Source organism: Mustela nivalis (assembly GCF_964662115.1).
Source record: "Mustela nivalis genome assembly, chromosome: 3".
In the NCBI taxonomy this organism is placed as follows: Eukaryota; Metazoa; Chordata; class Mammalia; order Carnivora; family Mustelidae; genus Mustela; species Mustela nivalis.
Window position 1 is genome coordinate 105,807,382 of NC_139022.1, and position 23,186 is coordinate 105,830,567.

A 23,186-nucleotide genomic window follows, 5' to 3' on the forward strand; every position below is an offset into this window, starting at 1 on the left:
GGAATAAAGACAGGTGTAGGCTTGCTCCTTCCCTTGATTAAAAAGAACTACCCAGAGTCTGTTACGCACTGTGCTGGGATTGGCCCTCTGCAGCCGCCGTCCCTGAACTGTGCTTTTGGTCTCCTAGCAACAAGCGGCGGTAGCCGGGCAGCAGTTGGCTTGGGGGTGAGTGCGCAAGTGAGGGCTGTACTCGGGACTGCGAGTGAGCCTGGAAAGGCCCGGGGACCTGGGGTTCCTGCTTTCTAACCAGGCCTGATCCTGTGTGTGGACTTCCAGGAGGGGCGGGGACCGGAGGCGGCTTACCTGCCCTGGGTGGAGAGTTGCTGCAGAGAGGCTCACCCGGTCTTCAAGACCTTCAGACTACCCCTTGGCCTCTGGACCTCAGTGAGAGCGCTTAGGAAAACCAAGGGCACGAATTAGAGGTAGAGTAGAGGGGCGCCTGGGTGGCCCAGTCCTTAAGCATCTGCCTTGGGTTCAGGTCACAATCCCAGGCTCTGGGCTCAGGGGAGAGTCCGCTTTTCCTTTTCCCACACCCATGCTTGTGTTCCGTGTCTCACTGTGTGTCTCTCTGGCAAATAAATATCTTAAGGGGAAAAAAAAAAAAAAGACATAGGGATCAAGCCCCCACATCGGGCTCTCTGTTCCACAGGAAGCCTGCTTCCTCCTCTCTCTCTGCCTGCTTGTGATCTCTGCCTATCAAATAAATAAAATCTTAAAAAAAAAAAAAAAAAAAAGACATAGAGTAGAAATTATGTTGTTCTTAAAGTTCATTTATGAACCTAAAACCTAACCCCTAACCTGGGGCTCAAACCCAGGAGACCCAGAGGTCAAGAGTTACGTGCTCCTTGGACTGAGCCAGCCAGGCACTCAGAAGTGATATTATTGAGACACTGCTCATAGAAAAAGATTCGGCAGTTTGTAACTATAAGTTAATAACATCAAGCGCCTAGTAATATATATTTTTAAAATATTTTATTTATTCATTTGACAGACAGAGATCACAAGTAGGCAGAGAGGCAGGCAGAGAGAGAAAGGGGAAACCAGGCTCCCCACTGAGCAGAGAGCCCGATACAGAGCTCCATCCCAGGACTCTGGGATCACGACCTGAGCCGAAGGCAGAGGCTTTAACCCACTGAGCCACTCAGGCGCCCCAAGCGCCTAGTAATATTGTTTTTAATCATGGTTACATTAAATTTGGGGTGGGACGATGCATGTCGTTGCAGTTGATACCTGTAGAGAATCTACTAAATTGTACCCTGAAAAGACAGAATGGAGATGTCAATGCCCCCACCTCAGATATATGTAGAAAAAACTCTGGCTATTATCAAACCGGATATTGTGGACAAAGAGGAGGAGATACAAGATATCATTCTCAGATCTGGATTCACCATTGTTCAGGTAACTCAGGGCATGATGATCATGTTTCTTTTTCTCTCTTTGCTCATTAAGAAAAAAAAAAATGGGGGCGCTTGGGTAGTTTAGTGGTTGGGCATCTGCCTTAGGCTCAGGTAGTGATACCAAGTCTTGGGATCTGGCTGCATTGGGGCTCCCTGCTAAGCAGGGACCCTGTTTCTCCCTTTCCCACTCCCTCTCTTGTGTTCTCTCTCTCTCTGTCTCTGTCAAATAAATCTCTTAAAAAAAAATTTTTTTTTAGGGGCACCTGGGTGGCTCAGTGGTTTTAAGCCTCTGCCTTCAGCTCAGGTCATGATCCCAGGGTCCTGAGATCTAGCCCCACATCGGGCTCTCTGTTCACTGGGGAGCCTGCTTCCTCCTCTCTCTGCCTGCGTCTCTGCCTACTTGTGATTTCTGTCTGTCAAATAAATAAAATATTAAAAAAAATTTTTTAAATGCTTAAATATGTTAACCTATTTAGTGTCTTAGTACTGAGTACTAAACTTAGGTTTATTATAACTTTATGTATTTATTTTTTAAGATTTTATTTATGTGTCAGGGTGAGAACAAGCAGGGTGAGCAGCAGACAGGAAGCAGGCTTCCTGCAGAATAGGGAGCCAGATGTGGGACTCTATCCCAGGACCCCAGGATCATGACCTGAGCCAAGGGCAGCTGCTTAACCCACTGAACCATCCAGGCATCCCTTATTTTAATTTAATTTTATTTTTTTATTTTTTTTAAGATTTTATTTATTTATTTGACAGAGAGAGATCACAGTAGGCAGAGAGGCAGGCAGAGAGAGAAGGAAGGGAAGCAGGGCCCCTGCTGAGCAGAGAGCCCGATGTGGGACTCGATCCCAGGACCCTGAGATCATGACCTGAGCCGAAGGCAGCGGCTTAACCCACTGAGCCACCCAGGCGCCCCCTTATTTTAATTTTAAAGTGTAAAAGTTATATGTGTTAGTTTTAATTTTTTTCATACTTCAAAAGGATATAAAATGAGAATTAAAATTCCTTTTCTCCCTCTGCTCTAACACTCAAGTCTCAGTCTCCAAGGAAAGGCATCTTCTTAATGCTTTCTGTTCTTAGAGGATTTTTTTTTAAGATTTTATTTATTTACTTGACAGACAGAGATCACAAGTAGGCAGAGAGGCAGGCAGGGGGCAGGGGGTGGGGGAAGCAGGCTCCCTCCTGAGCAGAGAACCTGATGCAGCGCTTGATCCCAGGACCCTAGGATCATGACCCAGGTGGAAGGCAGAGTCTTTAACCCTCTGAGCCACCCAGGCGCCCCTTTGCAGGATTTTTCTAAGTATTTACAAACATTTCCTCCCCCATGAAACAGGACAGTCCTCTTCCCTTGACTTCTTTACAGAGTTGCTCTGATAGCATTCCATGTTAGTATGTATGGCTGAATTGCTCTCATTCTTCTTCGGTTCTGTGTAATATTCCCCTCTGAATGAATGACAATTTACTTGTTCCTCAACTGATGGACTTTAGACTGTTGGTATTATTTTTCAATTACTAAAAACATTTAATGTTTTAAAGCCTTATTCTGCAGTTGGTAGAGGTTTGAAAATGTATGTAAAAAGAGCCTTGTTAAAGATTATCAAATATAATGAAATATTATAAATACTTTTTGTATCATCCCTATTTGAAATTACAGGGTTTTTCATTCTCATATTTGTATAGTGTCATATTGTCTATTTTGTCAGTGTTTTTAAAAAGAAAACGGGGGTGCCTGGGTGGGTCAGTTGGTTAAGTGTCATGGTCTCAGGGTCCTGGGATCAAGTTCAGAATTGGGCTCCCTGTTCAGCAGGGAGTCTGCTTCTCCCTCTCCCTCTGCCCCTTCCTCCTGCTCACATTTTCTCTCTCCCTCTCTTCCTCTCTCTCTCTCTCTCAAAAATAAATAAAAAGAAAAAAAAACTTTGTCTTCAGGAAAAATAAGGGATTTCAGCTGAACTTAGAAGGATAGGTAAAGGCTCAGAGTAAGAATGATAACAAGAAAGTTTAAGGAAGTAGTGCAGGAATGTATAATGAAATATTTAAAAGACTCAGATAAAGAACATTTTAATAAGTTTTTAAAAAGATTATAAGATTTAAAAAATATTATATTTATTTATTTGACAGAGGGAGAAAGACAGTGAGAGAGGGAACACAGCAGGGAAGTGCGAGAGGGAGAAGCAGGCTTCCTGCTGAGCAGAGAGCCCAATTCGAGGCTAGAGCCCCAGGACCTGAGCCTCATGACCTGAGCTGAAGGCAGGTGCCTAACCAACTGAGCCACCCAGGTGCCCCTTTAATTAATATTGCTAGGATTTTTACCCTTAATCAGGGTAAACTCCAAATAGATCTAAGATTTAAATATTTTTAAATTAAATGATATACATTCTAGGGTCACCTGGGTGGCTCAGTCGGTTAAGCCTCTGCTTCTGCTCAGGTCATGATCCCAGGGTCCTGGGATCAAGGCCTGCATTGGGCTTCTTGCTCGGCAGGGAGCCTGCTTCTCTCTCTGCCTCTGCCTGCCACTGTGCCTGCTTGTGTGCTCACACACTCTCTCTTGCTCTGACAAATAAATAAATAAAATCTTTAATACTTAAAAAAAGGAAAAAATGATATAAATTGTAGAAGAAAAGGTGCATGAATTTCTTTTATTCTTGGAGTGGGACAGCTGTTTTTTACTGTGACTTATCATCTCGGAGCCATAAAAGAAAAGGTTGACAAGTCTGTAAACATAAAAAACTTAGCATAGCCAAGTAAATATCATAAAGTTAAAATGTGAAAGCACATGACAAACATGGAAAGATTCTCAATTCATAACACAAAGGGCTAATCTCCTTTAAATATATAAAGAGTTCCTAGAAAAAGATTTTAAAAATCCATTGAAAATGGGTAGAACAGGGTTGCTTGGGTGGCACAGTTGGTAGGGCATCTGTCTTTGGCTGGGGTCATGATCCCAGGGTCCTGGGATTACCTCCCCCCATCCCCCATTGGACTCCTTCCCAGCTGAGGGGGAGGTCTGCTTGTGTTCCCTCTCTCTCTGTCTGTTTCTGTCATATAACCCCTCTCTTTCTCTCTGTCTCTGTCATAGAAATACATACATACATACATCTATCTTTAAAAAAAAAAAAAAAAAAGAAAGAAAAAGAAAAATTTAAAGAAAATGAAACAACACTAAGGTGTGCCTGGCTGGCTCAGTTGGTGGAGCATGCAACTCCTGATCTTAGGGTTGTGAGTTCAAGCTCCACATTTGGTGTAGAGATTGCTTAAACATAAAATCTTTAAAAAAACCCAAACACTAAAATACTATCTAGCAAAATCATAAAGGTAAACCCCTATGGAAGGGAATCTTGCAGTTATCAAGCAGTATTATAAATGCATCTACCCTTTGACTCAGCAATTTTTTTTTTTAAGATTTTATTTATCAGGTAGAGATCACAAGTAGGCAGAGAGGAGGGTGGGGGAAGCAGGCTCCCTGCTGAGCAGAGAGCCCAATGCAGGCTCCATCACAGGACTCTGGGATCATGACCTGAGCCAAAGGCAGAAGCTTTAACTGAACCACCCAGGTGCCCCTAACTCAGCAATTCTAATGATGGAATTCCTCCTGTGACCCATGTATTATGAAGTGTCATATATACAGATTATTTTTTGCAGCATTTTTTTCCACCTTTAAAAATTTAAATTCAATTAATTAACATAGAATGTATTATTGGTTTCAGAGGAGGTAGAGGTCAGTGATTCATCACTTTTATGTAATACCCAGTGTTCATTATATCACATGCCCTTCTTAATGTCTGTCACCCAGAGCATTATTCATTTTTGAGCAAAAGATTGAAAACAACCTAGCATTCAGAGATGGTTTGAATAAGGACTCCTGAGTGGCTCAGTTGGTTGAGCATGTATCTCTTGATCTTGGGGTTGTAAGTTCAAGTCCCACCTTGGGTGCAAAGATTACTTGAGAAAAAAAATCTTGGGATACCTGGGTGGCTCAGTCAGTTAAGTTTCAGCTTGGGTCATGATGGTGAGGTCCTGGGATCAAGTCTCCCATCTGACTCCTTGCCGAGTAAGAAGTCTGTTTCTCCCTCTGTCTGCCTCTCCCCCTGCTTGTGGTCTCTCTCTCTCACAAAAATAAATACTTAAATATCTTTTTTAAAAACCTTAAGAAAAGAATTAGTTAAATAAACTGATGAAGCCATAAAATTGAATACTCTGCAACTAATTGTAAAATGAAAAAAGAGGAACCTCTCCATGTCCTGTTATGGAAAAAAAAAGGTGACAGAACTGTGTACAGCAATCTTTTATAATAGAGAAAAGCAACATATTCATAGTCATGTTTGCCAGTATTTGCAAATGAAACACTGGGAAATTAAAAAATGGTTGCCTATTGGAGAGCAAGGAAAATCAGGGTGGATTAGGACAGGGATAGGAATGTAATTGTTCAGTATATACTTAAAAAAAAAGATTTTATTTGTTTATTTGACAGAGATCACAAGTAGGCAGAGAGATAGAGGGGAAGCAGACTCCCCGCTGAGTAGAGCGCCCCATTCGGGGCTCGATCCCAGGACCCTGAGATCACAACCTGAGCCCAAGACAGAGGCCCAACCCACTGAGCCACCTAGGTGCCCCCACAGTATATACTTTTTTATAGTGCTTTGAATATTTTATCCCTGTAAGTATACAACCCATTACATTTGGGGGAAAAAAACAATTAAATGAAGTATACAAATAAGACGAAGCTATTCTATTTAAATTTTTTTAGAAGTCCATCTTTTTAAAATAATTAGTGAAAACCTTAAGTAGTTCATGTTAAATATGCCTAAGAATCACAAATACTGATACATCTTAATTTTAAATAATAGAAAAATAGGATTATATTGAATCAGATGGTTTTGTAACTTCTCAAATTTCTTTTTCTTGATTATATGAATTTCATTATAAGAACAGATACAAGCACTGTTTTGCAGTAGCTGGTCCTTGAATGTTAATTAGCATAAATCCTAATGTTTAGGGGCACCTGGGTAGCTCAGTGGGTTAAAGCCTCTGCCTTTGGCTCAGGTCATGATCCCAGAGTTCTGGGATCGAGCCCCGCATCAGGCTCTCTGCTCAGCAGGGAGCCTGCTTCCTCCTCTCTCTCTGCCTGCCTCTCTGCCTACTTGTGATCTCTGTCTGTCAAATAAATAAATAAAATCTTAGAAAAAAAATACTAATGCTTAACACTTTCCCAAGTCAGCAGTAAATTTCGTACCAAAGAAAGTTTTGGTATGTTGCATGCTTCTTTTTTGTTTTAATTGTGATAAAAATATACACAACATAAATTTTACCATTTTTAAGGGTATAGTTGAGCAGTATTAAATACATTCCCTTTATTGTGCAGCCATCACCACCATCCATCTCTAGAACGTTTTCATCATCTGGAACTGAAACTCTGTTTTTAGTACTCACTAACTGTTTACCCCTCTTCCCAGTCTCTGGGAACCACTATTCTGCTTTTTCTGTCTCTCTGACTTTAACTATTCCAGATATCTCATGTAAGTGGAATTGTACAATATTCTTTGTATCATATACTTTTAAAATGGGCTTTTTGTAGTTGGAAGTCTATTTCTTAGGCTTTCTTGTTGCTTCTAGAGAAAACCTGAAAAATGACGCATCCTTTCAATAGGTGGCAGTATTTCCTTTGTTACAAACTAATGGTTGCCTTTCTGATACAGCTTAGCTTTGTGAAAATATTCACCTGAATTCCAAAAAAATTTTACTTGATCTAATTTTTTTAAAGATTTTATTTATTTATTTATTTGACATAGAGAGAGACAGAGATCACAAGCAGGCAGAGAGGCAGGCAGAAGGCGAGAGAGAAGCAGTCCCAGCACTGAGCAGGGAGCCCGATGCGGGGCTCGATTCCAGGACCCTAAGACCTTGACCCCAGCCGAAGGCAGCGGCCTAACCCATTTAGCCACCCAGGCACCCCTACTTGATCTAATTTTTTAAAAGATTTTATTTTTAGGGATGCCTGGATGGCTCAGTGGGTTAAGCTTCTGCCTTCAGCTCAGGTCATGATCCAGGGTCCTAGGGTGGAGTCCCACATCAAGGTCGAGCTCAAGCTCCTTGCTCAGTGGGGAGCCTGCTTCTTCCTCTGCCTGCCCTCCCCTTGCTTGTGCCCATGCTCTCGCTCCCTCTCCTAATTTTAAAGAAAACAATGGAATTACTGATTCATTATCAAAAATTTTTAAAGATTTTATTTACTTGAGAGAGAAAGGGAGACCGAATGAGCAGGGTGGGGGGAAGCAGACTTTCTGCTGAACGTCAACCCTCACCCCCACCCCTGCCAGAGTGGGGGGAACTTGATGCCAGGACTCTGAGATCATGATTAGAGATGAAGTCAAACACTTAAGGGACTGAGCCACCCAGGTACCCCTCATCAATTTTAGTGTAAAAGGAGCTCTTAATTTTTATAATTATTCTCCATTAGACAGCATATCTGTAGCAGGTGGCTTCCTTTCCTTGTTAAGGGGCATGTGATAAGGGCTTACATTATAACAGATGAAATTTTTATTTATTTATTTTTTTTTCAAAGATTTTGTTTATTTATCTGACAGAGATCACAAGTAGAGAAGCAGGCAGAGAGAGGGGAAGCAGGCTCCCTGTTGAGCAGAGAGCCTGATGCGGGGCCTGATCCCAGGACCCTGAGATCATGACCTGAGCTGAAAGCAGAGGCTTTAACCCTCTGAGCCATCCAGGCACCACGACATTATTGCAATATTATTAACTCTTTTCTCTATGCTGTACTTTTAATCTCTCTGACTTACTACTCATTTTGTAAGTAGAAGTTCCTACCTCTTAATTCCCTTCATCTTTTCACCCCTGCCTCCTCCTAACATTACCTCTGCCAACTGTTTTCTGTGTTTAAGAGTTTGTTCATTCGTTTTGTTAGATTCCACATATCAGTGAAATCATGGTTATTGTCTTTCTCTGTCTGACTTATTTCATTTGCTGTAATGCCCCCTAGGTCTGTCCATAGTGTCACAAATGGCAAAATCTCATTCCTTTCTATGGCTGGGTAATATTCCATTGTGTATATATATACCACATCTTTATCCACTTATCTGTAGATTGATCCTTGGGTTGCTTCCATGTCTCAGCTACTGTTTTTTTTTTTTTTTTTTTATTCAAGATTTTATTTATTTATTTGACAGAAGAGAGAGACAGTGAGAAAGGGAACACAAGCAGAGGGATTGGAAGAGGGAGAAACAGGCCTCCCACTGAGCAGGGAACCCAACATGGGGCTTGATCCCAGGACCTGAGGATCATGCCCTGAGCTGAAAGCAGATGCTCAATGACTGAGCCACCCAGGCACCCCTCAGCTATTGTTAATAATGGTACCATAAATGTAGGGGTGCATATATCTTTTTGAATTAGTGCTTTTGTTTCTTTGGGTAGATACCCAGTAGTGGAATTACTGGATCATTTGGTATTTCTATTTTTAGTTTTTTGATGAAACTCCATACTAGTTTCCACAGTGGCTGCATGAGTCTATATTCACATCAACAGTGCATGACAGTTGGTTAAATACCTTTGAGAAGTTTATTTATAATCTACATTTAACTTTATCTTTTCATTTCTTCATAATAAAAAAATCTCAATTTTATTGAGATCAAATTTGTATTAATTTCAAGTTATTAATTATTTAATGACTTATTACTGAACTGTCATTTGAAATACTTTTGTTGACTTTGTTTCTCTTATAGAGAAGAAAACTGCATCTCAGCCCTGAGCACTGTAGTAACTTTTATGTGGAACAATATGGGAAGATGTTTTTCCCCAATTTAACAGCTTACATGAGTTCTGGACCACTTGTTGTCATGATATTAGCTAGACATAAAGCCATCTCTTACTGGAAAGAACTTTTGGGACCAAGTAATACCTTAGTAGCTAAAGAGACTCACCCAGACAGGTAACTTTCCTAGGGGGAAAAGTGGAATCCAAGTATAAAAATGAGAAGAAAACAACAACTACAACAACAACAACAACACCAAAAGTGATTTTTCATTGTAATAAGAATATCTTTACAGTTGAAATTTTCCTAAGACAACTTTTTTGTATTTTTTGGTTGGGATGGGGTGGGGTCAGTTTTACGTTTTAGCTATTTAAGTGTCCATCTTAATAGCAAATACCCCAAAAGGTCTCAGGGAATGTTGATTTGTATTTGATTAGACTAATTCTTCTCCTCCTTGAATTAAAATGCCACCTAAGTAGGATTTTTCATAAGAATATTGGCATGGCTTTTTAAAATAATATTGTTTATAGAAGGCCAGAGAAACAGATTTTTAGCATTATCATTAAAGTTTGGAAATGCAAGGACATTGAATTCTTGCATTTTTTAATATACTTTGCCTTTTCACTTCTCACAAAACAACACCTCTTCTTCACCCAGAGAACTCCTATTTCCCGGTGTATCCTATTGCAGATTTAAATATATTTGACCCTCATCTAGGTAGATTTAAGCTAAAATTCAAAATAGATTAAAACCTCCACATGTGAGAAGTGGCAATGCTTTTGTAAAATTCCTAAGTAGAATGCATATGTAAAGAGTAAGGAAAGGATATCACACTGAATGGTCATCATCTCTAACTTACTTTTAGCCTAAGGGCAATTTATGGCACAGATGACCTAAGGAATGCACTTCATGGGAGCAATGATTTTGCTGCAGCAGAAAGAGAAATTCGATTCATGTTTCCTGAAGGTGAGTTGCTGATGAGTAATTTAGTTAAGTGCTTCTCACTATTGTTTGCTTTTTCTTTTATTTGGGTGATGCACCTGGGAAGGAAGATAACAGGGTTTTTCTCCAGTATATTTTGTCATATTTTGAAGTTACAGTTACTTACAAACTTGAGGCCAAGAATGGAAAATTCATTATTTTCCTTAGAACTAACTTGTGTCCTGTAGGGCATCTGTTGAGAGGAGTTTACTTTTTTCTTTCTTTTCTCTTAGACTAGCCATGTTTAGGGTTTCTCTTCTCCTTTGTTGCAATTCCTTAGGTGCTCCCTAATGTACCAGTAAAGTTTGTTACCCATGAAAAAAAGACTCTCCCTTGGAAATTATGATAGATTTCCCACTTTTTCTAATACTTTACTGTTTGCCTAATGAATGCTTACGCAGTTATGAAATTCGTAGGTCTCAGACTGGTTTTTTGTTTCCATCCTGTTATGGAAGTCATAAACCTTTTAGAACTGGGCATAGTAAGGAACAGCATTGAGGTTTCTAGTTTGTTATCAATATTTTTAGATCCAGAAGAAAATTTGGTGATTTCTGATGTAAAGAAAAAGATGCAAAGCATTGGGAAGCTTTGAATTTTTTTTTTTTTTTTTTTTTTGGCCTGTTATTTTTCTTTTGAGTCATTTAGGCCTATTCTTCAGTATTTTCTACTGATGACTTATTCAAAGAAAACTGAAATCTGTCTTGGAGATTTAAAAGTCCTGATTTTTTTTTTTGTTTTTTTTAAGATTTTATTTATTGAGAGAGAGAACATGAGCCTGGAGGAAGAGAGGGGAGGACAGAGAGAGAGCAAGAGCGGAGAAGGAGGGAGAAGCAGACTCCCCGCTGAGTGGGAAGCCTGCCAAAATGGGGCTTATCCCAGGACTCCCAGATCATGACCTGAGCTGAAGGCAGATGATTAACAGACTGAGCCACCGAGGCACCCCTAAAAATCCTGATTCTTTATTTTTTTTTTTAAAAGATTTTATTTATTTATTTGACAGACAGATCACAAGCAGGAAGAGAGGCAGGCAGAGAGAGGTGTGGGGGAAGCAGACTGCCTGCCAAGCCTCTAGAGAGCCTGACACAGGGCTCGATCCCAGGACCCTGGGATCATGACCCCAGCTGAAGGCAGAGGCTTTAACCCACTCAGGTGCCCCCAAAAGTCCTGATTCTTAAATAAAAACTGAGTTTTGTTTTGTTTTTTAAAAAACTGATTTAAAGTTTTTTTTTTTTTAATTTTTCATTTAAAAAATTTTAAGTAATCTTTGTACCCAGCATGGGGCTTGAAGTCATGAACCTAAGATCAAGAGTTGCATGCTCCACCCACCTAGCTAGCCAGGTACCCCACAAAAACTGTTTTATAGCTATTTGTACACAAAAGGATTTACCTACTTAAATATTTTATTTGTACTGATCTAATTTCTTTTTTTTTTTTAATTTTATTTATTTATTTGACAGACAGAGATTACAAGTAGGCAGAGAGGCAGTCAGAGAGAAGAGGAAGCAGGCTCCCCACTGAGCAGAGAGCCCAAAGCGGGGCTCAATCCCAGGACCCTGGGATCATGACCTGAGCCGAAGGCAGAGGCTTTAACCCACTGAGCCACCCAGGCGCCCCATTATTGATCTTATTTCTATCACCTATCCCTTCCACTAGATTTTCTTTAGAATTGTTTATTGTGGAAATTTCAAATGTAATCAAAAGTAGACAGAATAGTATAATATACTCCTGATGAACCTATCACCCAACTTAAATAATTGTGATCAGTCCTATTATATCATCTATAACCTCTGCTTCTATTTCTAATGCTTCCATATTATTTTAAAGTACATCTCAAACATGAAATGTGTTTTTAATGTGATAGTACTTTAGATTTAGTCCTCTTAGTGAATTATATTTTTCCTCTGACTCCAGACATCTAACTTCTTTCTGTTTTTTTCTCTTCTCATCAGTAAAATACAAATATTAGTAGTGCCTGTCTAGCTAGGGATATTGTTAGGGTGAATATATAAATGCATGTAAAATTCTTAGAGTGTTTGGTGCATATGTGCTCCACTATTAACTGCTATTACTGTTTTATTTTCTCTAGTTTTTGTTCGTTTGTTTTGTTTTGTTTTAGAAGCTTTTCTTACTCATAGGGTTATATACCTAAGCTATTCTCTTAGATTACCTTTGCTTTTACCTATTGATTTGTCTTCTAGACATGAGTTTAAGAGACATAATTAGACATTTGAGAAGCAGAAGTTGTGGGATAAATATAAATGATTAATTACCTACCACACTGCAGATCTTCTACTATGATAATATAAAGTTTTTTGAGTAAATTCTCACAGTTTAGGATATGAGCTCTCTCTTGCTTAGAGGTCAGTCAAGAACTAAGTGTAAAACCCTATAGGATGTTTCACTCAAAAAAGTCACAAAGATATTTAGAGTTCCTAACCCTTGAAAAATGTAGCACCCTTACCTCTCCCTTTCAAAAGAGATGGCTAATTCAAAGCTTTGCTATATTTTATTCCTTCAACAAATTTATTGAATTGCCTACTATGTGCCAGAAATACAAAGATGAATATTTTAACAAAAGAAGTACAATTCTTATACACTGAAAGGCATAAAACATTACTGAGAGAACTGAAAGGCTATCTAAAATAAATAGTTGTCCCAGGGGTGCCTGGGTGTCTCAGTCGGTTAAGTGACTGCCTTCAGCTCAGGTCATGATCCCGGAGTCCTGGGATGGAGTCCCGCATCGGGCTCCCAGCTCCATGGGGAGTCTGCTTCTCTTCTCACCTTCTCCTCGCTCATGCTCTCTTTCACTGTTGCTCTCTCAAATAAATAAATAAAAAATAAAATAAAATAAAATAAAATAAATAGTTGTCCCAGTCCCATGTTGATGGATCAGAACAGTCAGTATTGTCAGGATGGTGGTTCTCTCCGAATTGATCAATTAATTTAATGCACTTCCTATCAAAATCCATACATTCTTTTATGTAGAAGTTGGCAAGCTGATTCTAAAATTTATCTGAAATTGCAATAGATTTAGGCAAGGTAAAACAATTTTTAAAATGAAGAAATAGGTTGGAGAACTTCCACTAATCTTATTTCAAAATTTACTATGAGACCACAGTAATTAAGACAGTATAGTACTAGACATATAGATCAATGAAACACAATTGAGAATCTAGAAATAAATCCTTACATTTATAGTCAGTTGACTTTCAACAAAAGTGCCTAGACAATTTGATGGAGAAAGGGTAGTCTTGTCAACAAATAGTGCTAGGACAACTGAATGTCCACATGTAAAAAGAGAGAAAGAACATAGATCCTTGTTTCACACCCCCATACAAAACGTAGCAACAATGGATCATAGACCTAAACATGAGAGCTAAAAATAGCTAGAAGAAAACATGGAAAATCTTCATGATCTTGAGTTGGACAAAGGGTATGCATATGATATCAAAAGCGAGATGAATAAAAGATAATATTGGTAAGTTAGACTACATCAAAATAAAAAGTTTTTATATTTCAAAAGCCATCATTAAAAATATTGAAAAGATTAGCCACAGACTGGTAGGAAATATTTGCAAATCATATAAAATAAAGGACTTTTATAGGATTTATAAAGAACTCTTATAATTAATTCAATTTTAAAAAGGCAAACAATTAAAAAGCAGGCAAAAGATTTGAATAAGCATTTCATAAAAGATACACAAATGGCTAATGAGCACATGAGAAATTGTTAAAACATAATCACTGGGGAAATGCAAATTAAAATCACAGTGAAATACCACTGCATACCCACTACAATGAATTATAATCAATGGCAAGGATAAAGAGATACTGGGATCCTCACACATTATTGTAAAATGATAAAGCCACTTTGGAAAACAGTTCGTGGTTTTTTAGAATGTTAAACATATGCTTACCATGTAACTCTGTTGCATTTCCGCTCCTCTTAGAATTTACCCATCCAAGAGAAATGACAACATAAATCTACATAAAGACACATGTGAATGTTTATAGCAGCATTATTTAGTATAGCCAAAAACTGGAAACTCAACTATCTATTAATGGTTAAACAAAATCTTGGATAGCCATACTATAGAATACTATTCAGCAATTAAAAAAAAAAAAAAAACTACTGATACATGTTCTACAGCATGGACGAAACTCAAAACAATGCTGAAAGAGTCCAGGCACAAAAGACAACATACATGATCTGTTTATATGAAATATCCAGGAAAGGCAAATTTTTAGAAATAGAAGCTCAGTGCTTGCCAAGGGCTGGGGTGAGAATGGGAAATTGCAAATAGGCACAAGGGAACATTTTGGGGTAGTAAAGTATTCTAAAACTGGATTGCACATACACACACATACACTAAAAATTTATTGTATACTTCAGTGGGCAAATTTTATTATATGTGAATAGGCCTCAATAAATTTTCTTAGTAAAATTACAAAAAATAGATGAGGTCCCTTCTCCCTTGGAGTTTACATCTAATGTTCAGAAGATAGCCATTAAACAATAATTACCCAAATAATTGCACAGTTACAATGACTGTATAATTAGTTACTATATGGTAAGTGCTATTCAAAGCAATTTTAGGGTATTATAAGAAACTATGATAAGAAAGGCCCAACTGACAAAGTGACATGAGATCCAGGGAAGAACATTCTAGCATATTGAACAGCATGTCTCAAGTCATGAGCAAGAGAGAATGTGACACGTTGTATAAACAAAGATCAGGGGAAGATAAATATGAGGTTGGAGATGTAAGTAGAAATTGCATGGTATAGGGGCGCCTGGGTGGCTCAGTGGGTTAAAGCCTCTGCCTTCGGCTCAGGTCATGATTCTAGGGTCCTGGGATCGAGCCCCGCATCGGGCTCTCTGCTCAGCAGGGAGCCTGCTTCCTCCTCTCTCTCTCTCTCTGCCTGCCTCTCTGCCTACTTGTGATTTCTCTCTGTCAAATAAATAAAATCTTAAAAAAAAAAAAAAAAAGAAATTGCATGGTATAGATTCCTGTGGGACTGTAAATGCAATGAGGAACCAATGACTTTTTAAGGATGGGAATGGCAATAATCAATTTTCATTTTTATTTTTATTATTTTTAAAAAATATGTTATTTATTTATTTGACAGAGATCACAAGTAGATGGAGAGGCAGGCAGAGAGAGAGAGGAGGAAGCAGGCTCCCTGCTGAGCAGAGAGGCCGATATGGGACTTGATCCCAGGACCCTGGGAACATGACCTGAGCTGAAGGCAGAGGCTTTAACCCACTGAGCCACCCAGGCACCCCTTTATTTTGATTTTTTTTTAAAGATTTTATTTATTTGACAGACAGAGATCACAAGTAGGCAGAGAGGCAGGCAGAGAGAGAGAGGAGGAAGCAGGCTCACTGTTGAGCAGAGAGCCCTATGTGGGGCTCAATTCCAGGACCCTGGGATCATGACCTGAGCAGAAGGCAGAGGCTTTAACCCACTGAGCCACCCAGGTGCCCCTCATTTTTATTTTTTTAAAGATTGTATTTATTTGAGAGAGGGAGAGAGCACAAGCGAGGGGAGGGGCAGAGGGAGGGAGAGAAGCAGATTCCCTGATAAGTGGAAAACCCAACACTGCTTGACAGGGGGCTTAGTTCCAGAACCCTGGGATCATGACCTGAGCTGAAGGCAGACGCTTAATCTACTGAGCTAGCCAGACACCTCTCAATTTTCATTTTTAAATATTAGAAAGAGCCTGGGTCCAGGTTACAGTAAACATGGTCAGTGTGGTCTTAACTTTCAAGGAACTTACAGAGTAGAAGAGACAGATGACAAATATTTGTGTAACCAAAATAAAACAAAATTATTACAGTGATCAGTACAAAAAAGAGTGCTGTAATGAAACTAATAGGAAGGGAAACTTACTCAAGTCCTTTAAGACATCTAACTTTTTCTGATGAAGGATGAAGGACTGATGAAGGACTCTCTCATTGTTAGTTGTCTCATTGGGACTGAGCCCATATACTAATCACACAGAAATCTGTCTTCCCACCTCTGTTTCCTTGGGCCAGTGATGATTTATATCTGAAGACATGAGACCAGCAGCTTCACATTCTCATCTTTATCAAAAGTTGCCCATTGATGACATATAAAAATGAAAATAGTCTGTCAGCTAGGTCCCGCTCACTCCTTTTGTCCTTCTCCCTTCTATCCCACTTGGGCCCCTTGTCTCATGAGCAAGTGGTCTATTTCCCTGCCTTCCATGGAAGTGCCTCTTTCTTCCAAAGATCAGTCCCTTTGCCCTGGAAAACTCATCTATTAATAAAGCTATTTAAAGGAAAAAAAAAAGTTGCCCATTGAATGAGGTCAACCTCAAAAGACTTACTAAGACTTATAAAATACATTCTTCCTGGTATAAAATAAATTCTTTGTTGTACTGCAAGTCTGGTTGACACACATTAGTATTTGAATAAGACTGAATAAGACTAAAATTTTCCTCGATCTTAAAAAATTTATTTAAAAACCTGAAAAATAAGAGCAGGAATGTGGCACACAAAAACAGTTTTTATGTGTATATTCAGTAGTTTATAAGGGAGCGAGAACTATGTGTTATTCACTGTTGTATCTATGCCACTTTGTAAAGTGCCTGCCATTATGTCGCGAAGAATTAATTTGTTGAATTAATTGCCTAGATTTTACATGTTCTTCATATATATATATAATATATTTGTAAGTGGCAAGGATCAGCGATCCACTAAAAGTAGATTTATTTATTTATTTATTTATTTATTTATTTATTAGATTAACATATAATGTATTCTTTGTTTCAGGGGTACAAGTCTGTGAATCATTGGTCTTACAAATTCACAGTGCTCACCATAGCACATGTTCTCCCCAATGTCCGTAACCCAGCTACCCCTATCCTCCTTCCCCCACGCCCAGCAATCCTCAGTTTGTTTCCTGAGATTAAGCATCTCTTATGGGGAGGGTATGCTCTGCCTCTCAAATTCTTCATTCATATTTTTCTTTTTCATGACATTGTCCATTGTAATATTTACTGTAAAAAAAATGGAAATGCAAATGCAGACAAGGATGTAGTAGAAAACATAATCCTATACACGATCCTATACACGATCCTATACACGATCAACCTTAGCGGAGAATCCTATACACGATCAACCTTAGCGGAGTTTTTTGGGTTTTTTTATTTTTTTGCTTTTTTTAAAAGATTTTCTTTATTTATTTGACAGACAGAGATCACAAGTAGGCAGAGAGAAAGGCAGGCGTAGAGGGGTGGGGAAGCAGGCTCCCTGTCAAGAAGAGAGCCGGGGGCACCTGGGTGGCTCAGTGGGTTAAGCTGCTGCCTTTGGCTCAGGTCACCATCTCAGGACCCTGAGATTGAGTCCCGCATCAGGCTCTTTGCTCAGAGGGGAGCCTGCTTCCTCCTCTTTCTCTACCTGCCTCTCTGCCTACTTGTGATCTCTCTCTGTCAAATAAGTAAATAAAATCTTAAAAAAAAAAAAAAAAGAAGAAGAGAGCCCGATGTGGGGCTGGATTCCAGGACCCTGAGATCATAACCTGAGCTGAAGGCAGAGGCTTAACCCACTGAGCCACCCAGGCGCCCCAACCTTAGCATTTTGATATATATTTTTTTGCCAGTCTTATGTGGTCTTATTATTTCTCTGTGTGTGCTTGTGTGTTTTTGAACACACTGTGTATGCTATGTATCTAGTTCTGTTTCCCTTTTGTTAAAAAAACAAAACACAAACCTTTATAAGTAGCATGCCACTAAAATTTCTTTCTTTGTAATGATTATATTTCATCATTTGTGTTAGTTTTAATGGGAATACATTTGTATTTGCAGTGATTATTGAACCCATTCCAGTTGGACAAGCTGCTAAGGATTATTTAAATTTATATGTAACACCAACTCTGCTTGAAGGACTCACAGCACTTTGTAAGGAGAAACCAGCAGATCCTTTTGTAAGAAATCTTTTTATTCACAATAAAGAAATTATCTATAGTTTTCATATTTAAAACATTGTATTTTTTTCACAGAAGACGTATTTGTTTACATCCCTAGATACTTCAATATTGCTCAGTCAGGTGGAAGAATAGTTGGGTGGGAAGAACTAGGATGGTATCTAGGGCCAAATGTCTTCCTTGTTTCTTCCTTATTGGTACTCCCACTCATTTGAAGACTCAGAGATAATCAAGGAAGTTTGTTTCATTCATTTTTTTTTTTTAAGTAACCTATATACCCACCATGGGGCTTGAACTCACAACCCCCAAGATTGAGAGTGGCATATTTTTCCCACTGAGCCAGCCAGTCACCTCAGGGAAGGTTATTTTAATATCAGCCCTGACAAAATAGTATCTCCAGCCTGTGTTACCATTCTGAAAGGGAATCCCCTTTGGAAGACAAAAGATTTAATCTCTCATACTAACTTTGTCACTTTTACCAAAAACAAAAGATAAGGTTATTATTATTATTATTTTTTATATTATGTAATCTCTACGGCCAATGTGGCGCTTGAACTCATGATCCCTGAGACAAAGAGTCACACACTCTACTGACTTGAGTCAGCTAGGTGCCCCTAGCTGATTATTTCTTTAATAACTCCTTTTCATTGTGACAATAACATAGTTTACTTAGTAGGAAACCTGATATTACTGAAAAATATAAAGATGATAGGGGCGCCTGGGTGGCTCAGTTGGTTGGACGACTGCCTTCAGCTCAGGTCATGATCCTGGAGTCCCGGGACCCCGAGTCCCGCATCGGGTTCCCCGCTCCATGGGGAGTCTGCTTCTCCCTCTGACCTCCTCGCTCATGCTCTCTCTCACTCAAATAAATAAATAAAATCTTTTAAAATAAATATATAAAGATGATAAAAAGATACCCCTGGTTCCATTTCTAAACATGGTCTTTGAAGTCATCTTGCCTAGATTCAACTCTGACTCCAGACATCTAACCTCTGAGTTTTTCTCATCAGTAAAATGCAAATAGATTAGTACCTGCCTATGTAGTAGGAGTATTGTTAGGATTAAATGTATAAATCTATGTGAGGGCACTTGGGTGGCTTAATGTTTAGGCATCTGACTCTTGATAATAACTCCGCTCTGCATCTCAGGGTTGTGAGTTCAAACACCTCTGGAGCCTACTTAAAAACACACACACACACCAAGAGATATGAATGCATGTAAAATTCTTAGAGTGTCTGTTGCATATGTGCTCAAATATTAACTGCTATTATTTTGTCTTTTCCAGTCCTGTTTTTTCTTGGCTCAGGTTTTATTTTTTTATTTCTATTACTATATGTAAACATATATCCCATAAATATCACTATATTTAAATATATATTTTATAGAGATTATTTTAATAGCTAAGTGATTTCTTTTATTGCCCTTATCATACTTCTTTTGCTATTTGAGTTGTTTGCTATCATAAATAGTGTAACAGAAACATCTTTGAGTATAAGGCTTTTCACACAGAGATTATATCATTTGGAAAGAGATAAAAAAGTACAGGGGTGGCTGACTGGCTTACTACTAGAGCACATGACTTAATCTCAGGGTTGTGAGTTGAAGTCTCAGCTTGGGCATGGAGCCTACTTAATAAAATAAAAAATAAAAAAAAATAAAAGGTAGAATTATAATTCAAAACATGAAAATCTAAAAAAATGTTGCCCTTGGGACCCCTGGGTGGCTCAGTCAGTTGGGCATCTGCCTTTGGCTCAGGTCATGATCCCAGGGCCCTGGGGTTGAGTCCCACATTGTGCTCCTTGCTTGGTGGGGAGCCTGCTTCTCCCTCTGCCTGCCGCTCCCTCTGCTTATGTTCTCTCTATCTCTCTGACAAATAAATAAATAAAATCTTTTAAAAACATGTTGCCCTTAACTTGCTTTTCTAATTAATTTTTTTGAGTAGGTAATATTTAGAACAGTTTTTTTAGTAAGCAATATTTAAATATGGTATGAAATTCAAAAGTTACAAGAAGATATATCATGAAAATAACTCTCATTCTTATTTCTGTTCCTCAGTCATTCAGTTATACTTCCTGGAGTCATTCACTCTTAGCAGTCTCTGTATATCCTTTCAGCAGAGAAAATCTGTACATATATAAGCATATATATATATATTTTTTTTTTTTATAAAAGTTTTTTTTTTTTTTTTTTTTTTTTATTTATCAGAGAGAGAGAGGGGGAGAGAGTGAGCACAGGCAGACAGAATGGCAGGCAGAGGCAGAGGGAGAAGCAGGCTCCCTGCTGAGCAAGGAGCCCGATGTGGGACTCGATCCCAGGACGCTGGGATCATGACCTGAGCCGAAGGCAGCTGCTTAACCACACCTGAGCCACCCAGGTGTCCCTAAGCATATATATTTTTACTTAAAAACATGTACATTTACAAATGCTAGCTACTAAATATGCCATTTAATTCTTTTTACCTTATTTACACAATATATATTATGAATTATTAAATAACACCACAACCAAAATTGCCCTGTTTTAAAAGAACAGCTCATGGCATTCTCTTGAATTGATGTTTTACAGTTTATTAATTAGTCACATATAGATGGTAGTTTATGTTGTTTCTATGCTTTTATTACTATGAACTGCCAACAGTGAATATCTTCATTCATATGTCTGTATACAATATATCTATGAATAAATTCCTACAAATGGAAATACTAGTAAAAAAATAATTTTTTTTTAAAAGAATGTTTTGATGTGTTTGATGTGTGCGTTTTAAATTTGGGTAAGGGTGTGCCTGGGTGGTTCAGTGGGTTAAGCCTCTGCCTTCTGCTCGGGTCATGATCTCAGGGTTCTGAGATCAAGCCCCACATTGGGTGCTCTGCTCAGCAGGGAGCCTGCTTCCTCCTCTCTCTCTGCCTGCTGCTCTGCCTACTTGTGGTTTCTCTCTGTCAAATAAATACATAAAAATCTTAAAAAAAAATTTAAATTTGGTAAGTATTGCCGAATTTTGTAGTGGTTATACCATTTATACTCTGATTAAAAGTAGCTGAGAGGGCACTCCTGGATGTCTCAGTCAGTGGAACATGTGACTCTTGAGCTCCAGGTCACAGCTTCAAGCCCCACATTGAGTGTAGAGTTTACTTAAAAAAAAAAAAAAAGGTGGGGTGCCTGGCTGGCTCAGTCAGAAGAGCATGCGACTCTTGATCTTGAGGTCATAAGTGTGAGCCCCACCTTGGGCATAGAGATTATGTAAATAAATGAAAAACTTTAAAAAAAAAAAAGGAAGAAGAAAGTCAGAAAATTCTCCAAATTTATTTTTCGTTTTCATGATTGTTTTGTATATTCAGAGCCTCTTGATATTCCATTAAGCTTGAGGACTGACTTTAACATTTTTGCAGAAACATTTTTGGGAATTTCGTAAGGATTAGATTGAATTTGTAGCTCACTTTAGGTAGTAATGACATGTTAACAGTATTAAGTCTTCCAGGGTACCTAGCTGACTTGGTCGGTGGAGCATGGGATGTTTGATCTCAGGTTTGTGGGTTTGACCCCCATGTTGGGTGTAGAGATTACTTAAAAATAAAACCTTAAAAAAAAGAAAAAAAATAGTATTAAGTCTTTGTATCCATGAACACCGGTTATCTTTACATTTACTCGGGAATTTAAATTTCTTTCAGCAACATTTTATAGTTTTCAGTATGCAAGTTAGTTAAATGTACTCCTAAATTTTTTTTTAATGCTCCTGGGATGGAAATGATTTCTTATTTTCCTTTTGGGTTGTTTATTGCTGATATATAGAAACACAAAAGATTTTTAAAAAATTTTTATTTTTTTTTTAACATGTATTATTAGCCCCAGGGGTACAGGTCTGTGAATCCCCAGGTTTACACACTTCACAGCACTCACCATAGCACTTACCTTCCCCAGTGTCCATAACCCAACCACTCTCTCTCTACCCTCCCCCAACCCTCAGTTTGTTTTGTGAGATTAAGAGTCTCTTATGGTTTAGAAACACAAAGGATTTTATGTTAATCTTTTAACCTACAACTTTGCTGAATTCATTAGTTATAATAGCTTTCCTTGGGATTTTCTTTAAAATAGGATCATGTCAACTGTAAAAGGAGATAGTTTGACTTCTTTTCCAATTTGGATCTATACTTGACAATCTTGCATAATATAAAACTTAGTGTTTCAGTTTTTTGTTTTTTACAGTTTATTTATTTGACAGATGGAGATTACAAGTAGGAAGAGAGGCAGGCAGAGAGAGAGAGAGAGAGAGAGAGAGGAGGAAGCAGGCTCCCCACTGAGCAGAGAGCCCTATGCTGGGCTGGATTCCAGGACCCTGGGATCATGACCTGAGCCGAAGGCAGAGGCTTTAACCCACTGAGCCACCCAGGCGCCCCTGTAAACTGAATTTTAAATTGATATATATTTATACTACTTATAGTGTGAGTTTGTATATACAGTGTATATTTATATCATTCATAATATATATTTATAATTTATAGTATATGTATTTAAATGTTTATTACAAGTTTTTTTTCTGTTTTCCATAGAATTGGCTAGCTGATTGGCTACTGAAAAATAATCCCAACAAGCCCAAGCTGTGTCACAATCTGTCTGCAGAAGAACCTTGAAGTTCCTCAAAGAACAAATCACTATCTTACTGTGAAAGACATGCTTCTACTTTAAAACAAACCTTCCTAAGGGGTTTAAGTAACTATGTGCGAAATGAGTTGTTTTTAGAAATGTTTTAAACAAATGACTGTGTTTTATGCATAAGATAGCATTACCTAAGGTAAAATATAGCTTTAGGGTATAATTTTTGTTCTCTAATAAGAAAATTGATTTTATTTAGAAGTATTTAAAATGTTAATGAAACAAATGTATGTTTTTTTTGTGGTCATAAATGGGCATCCAGTTAGGAGAACGGTTAATTTATATAAGACACATTAGAAACAACTGAAGATGAAAAGACTATGTGCCAAGAAAAACCTGCTTTCAATTCCTGGGCCTCTTGACACACAGGCAAAGGTAGTGGCCACTGAAATGCCACTAGGACAGGGTAGCTGAAGACACATTTGATGGTGTGTTTACTATATAGAAAAA

General features: G+C 38.4%; 1 protein-coding gene across 4 annotated transcripts; it reads left to right on the top strand.

Annotated features, from left to right (window-relative positions):
- Window positions 1–50: 50 nt before the first annotated feature.
- On the top strand, window positions 51–22,962 carry NME5 (NME/NM23 family member 5). Of its 4 annotated transcripts, none has more exons than XM_082725602.1 (6): window positions 51–165; window positions 1,224–1,398; window positions 9,128–9,333; window positions 10,022–10,122; window positions 17,971–18,089; window positions 22,634–22,962. In XM_082725602.1, the coding sequence occupies exons 2-6, from the start codon at window positions 1,270–1,272 to the stop codon at window positions 22,712–22,714; spliced, it is 636 nt and encodes a 211-aa protein (XP_082581728.1). In that variant the 5' UTR covers window positions 51–165; window positions 1,224–1,269; the 3' UTR covers window positions 22,715–22,962. The 4 variants fall into 4 exon arrangements, with proteins under 4 accessions (XP_082581728.1, XP_082581727.1, XP_082581730.1 ...); XM_082725601.1 differs by having other exon boundaries at window positions 162–260; XM_082725604.1 differs by lacking the exon at window positions 51–165 and adding an exon at window positions 173–202.
- Window positions 22,963–23,186: the final 224 nt, after the last annotated feature.

What these genes read in the sequence shown, in the direction of transcription:
- NME5 (XM_082725602.1), top strand. Translation starts at nt 1,270, where the DNA reads ATGGAGATGTCAATGCCCCCACCTCAGATATATGTAGAAAAAACTCTG. An exon ending in TCGATTCATGTTTCCTGAAG is followed by an intron (nt 10,123 to 17,970) that starts GTGAGTTGCTGA and finishes TTGTATTTGCAG; the next exon opens with TGATTATTGAACCCATTCCA. An exon ending in AGAAACCAGCAGATCCTTTT is followed by an intron (nt 18,090 to 22,633) that starts GTAAGAAATCTT and finishes TGTTTTCCATAG; the next exon opens with AATTGGCTAGCTGATTGGCT.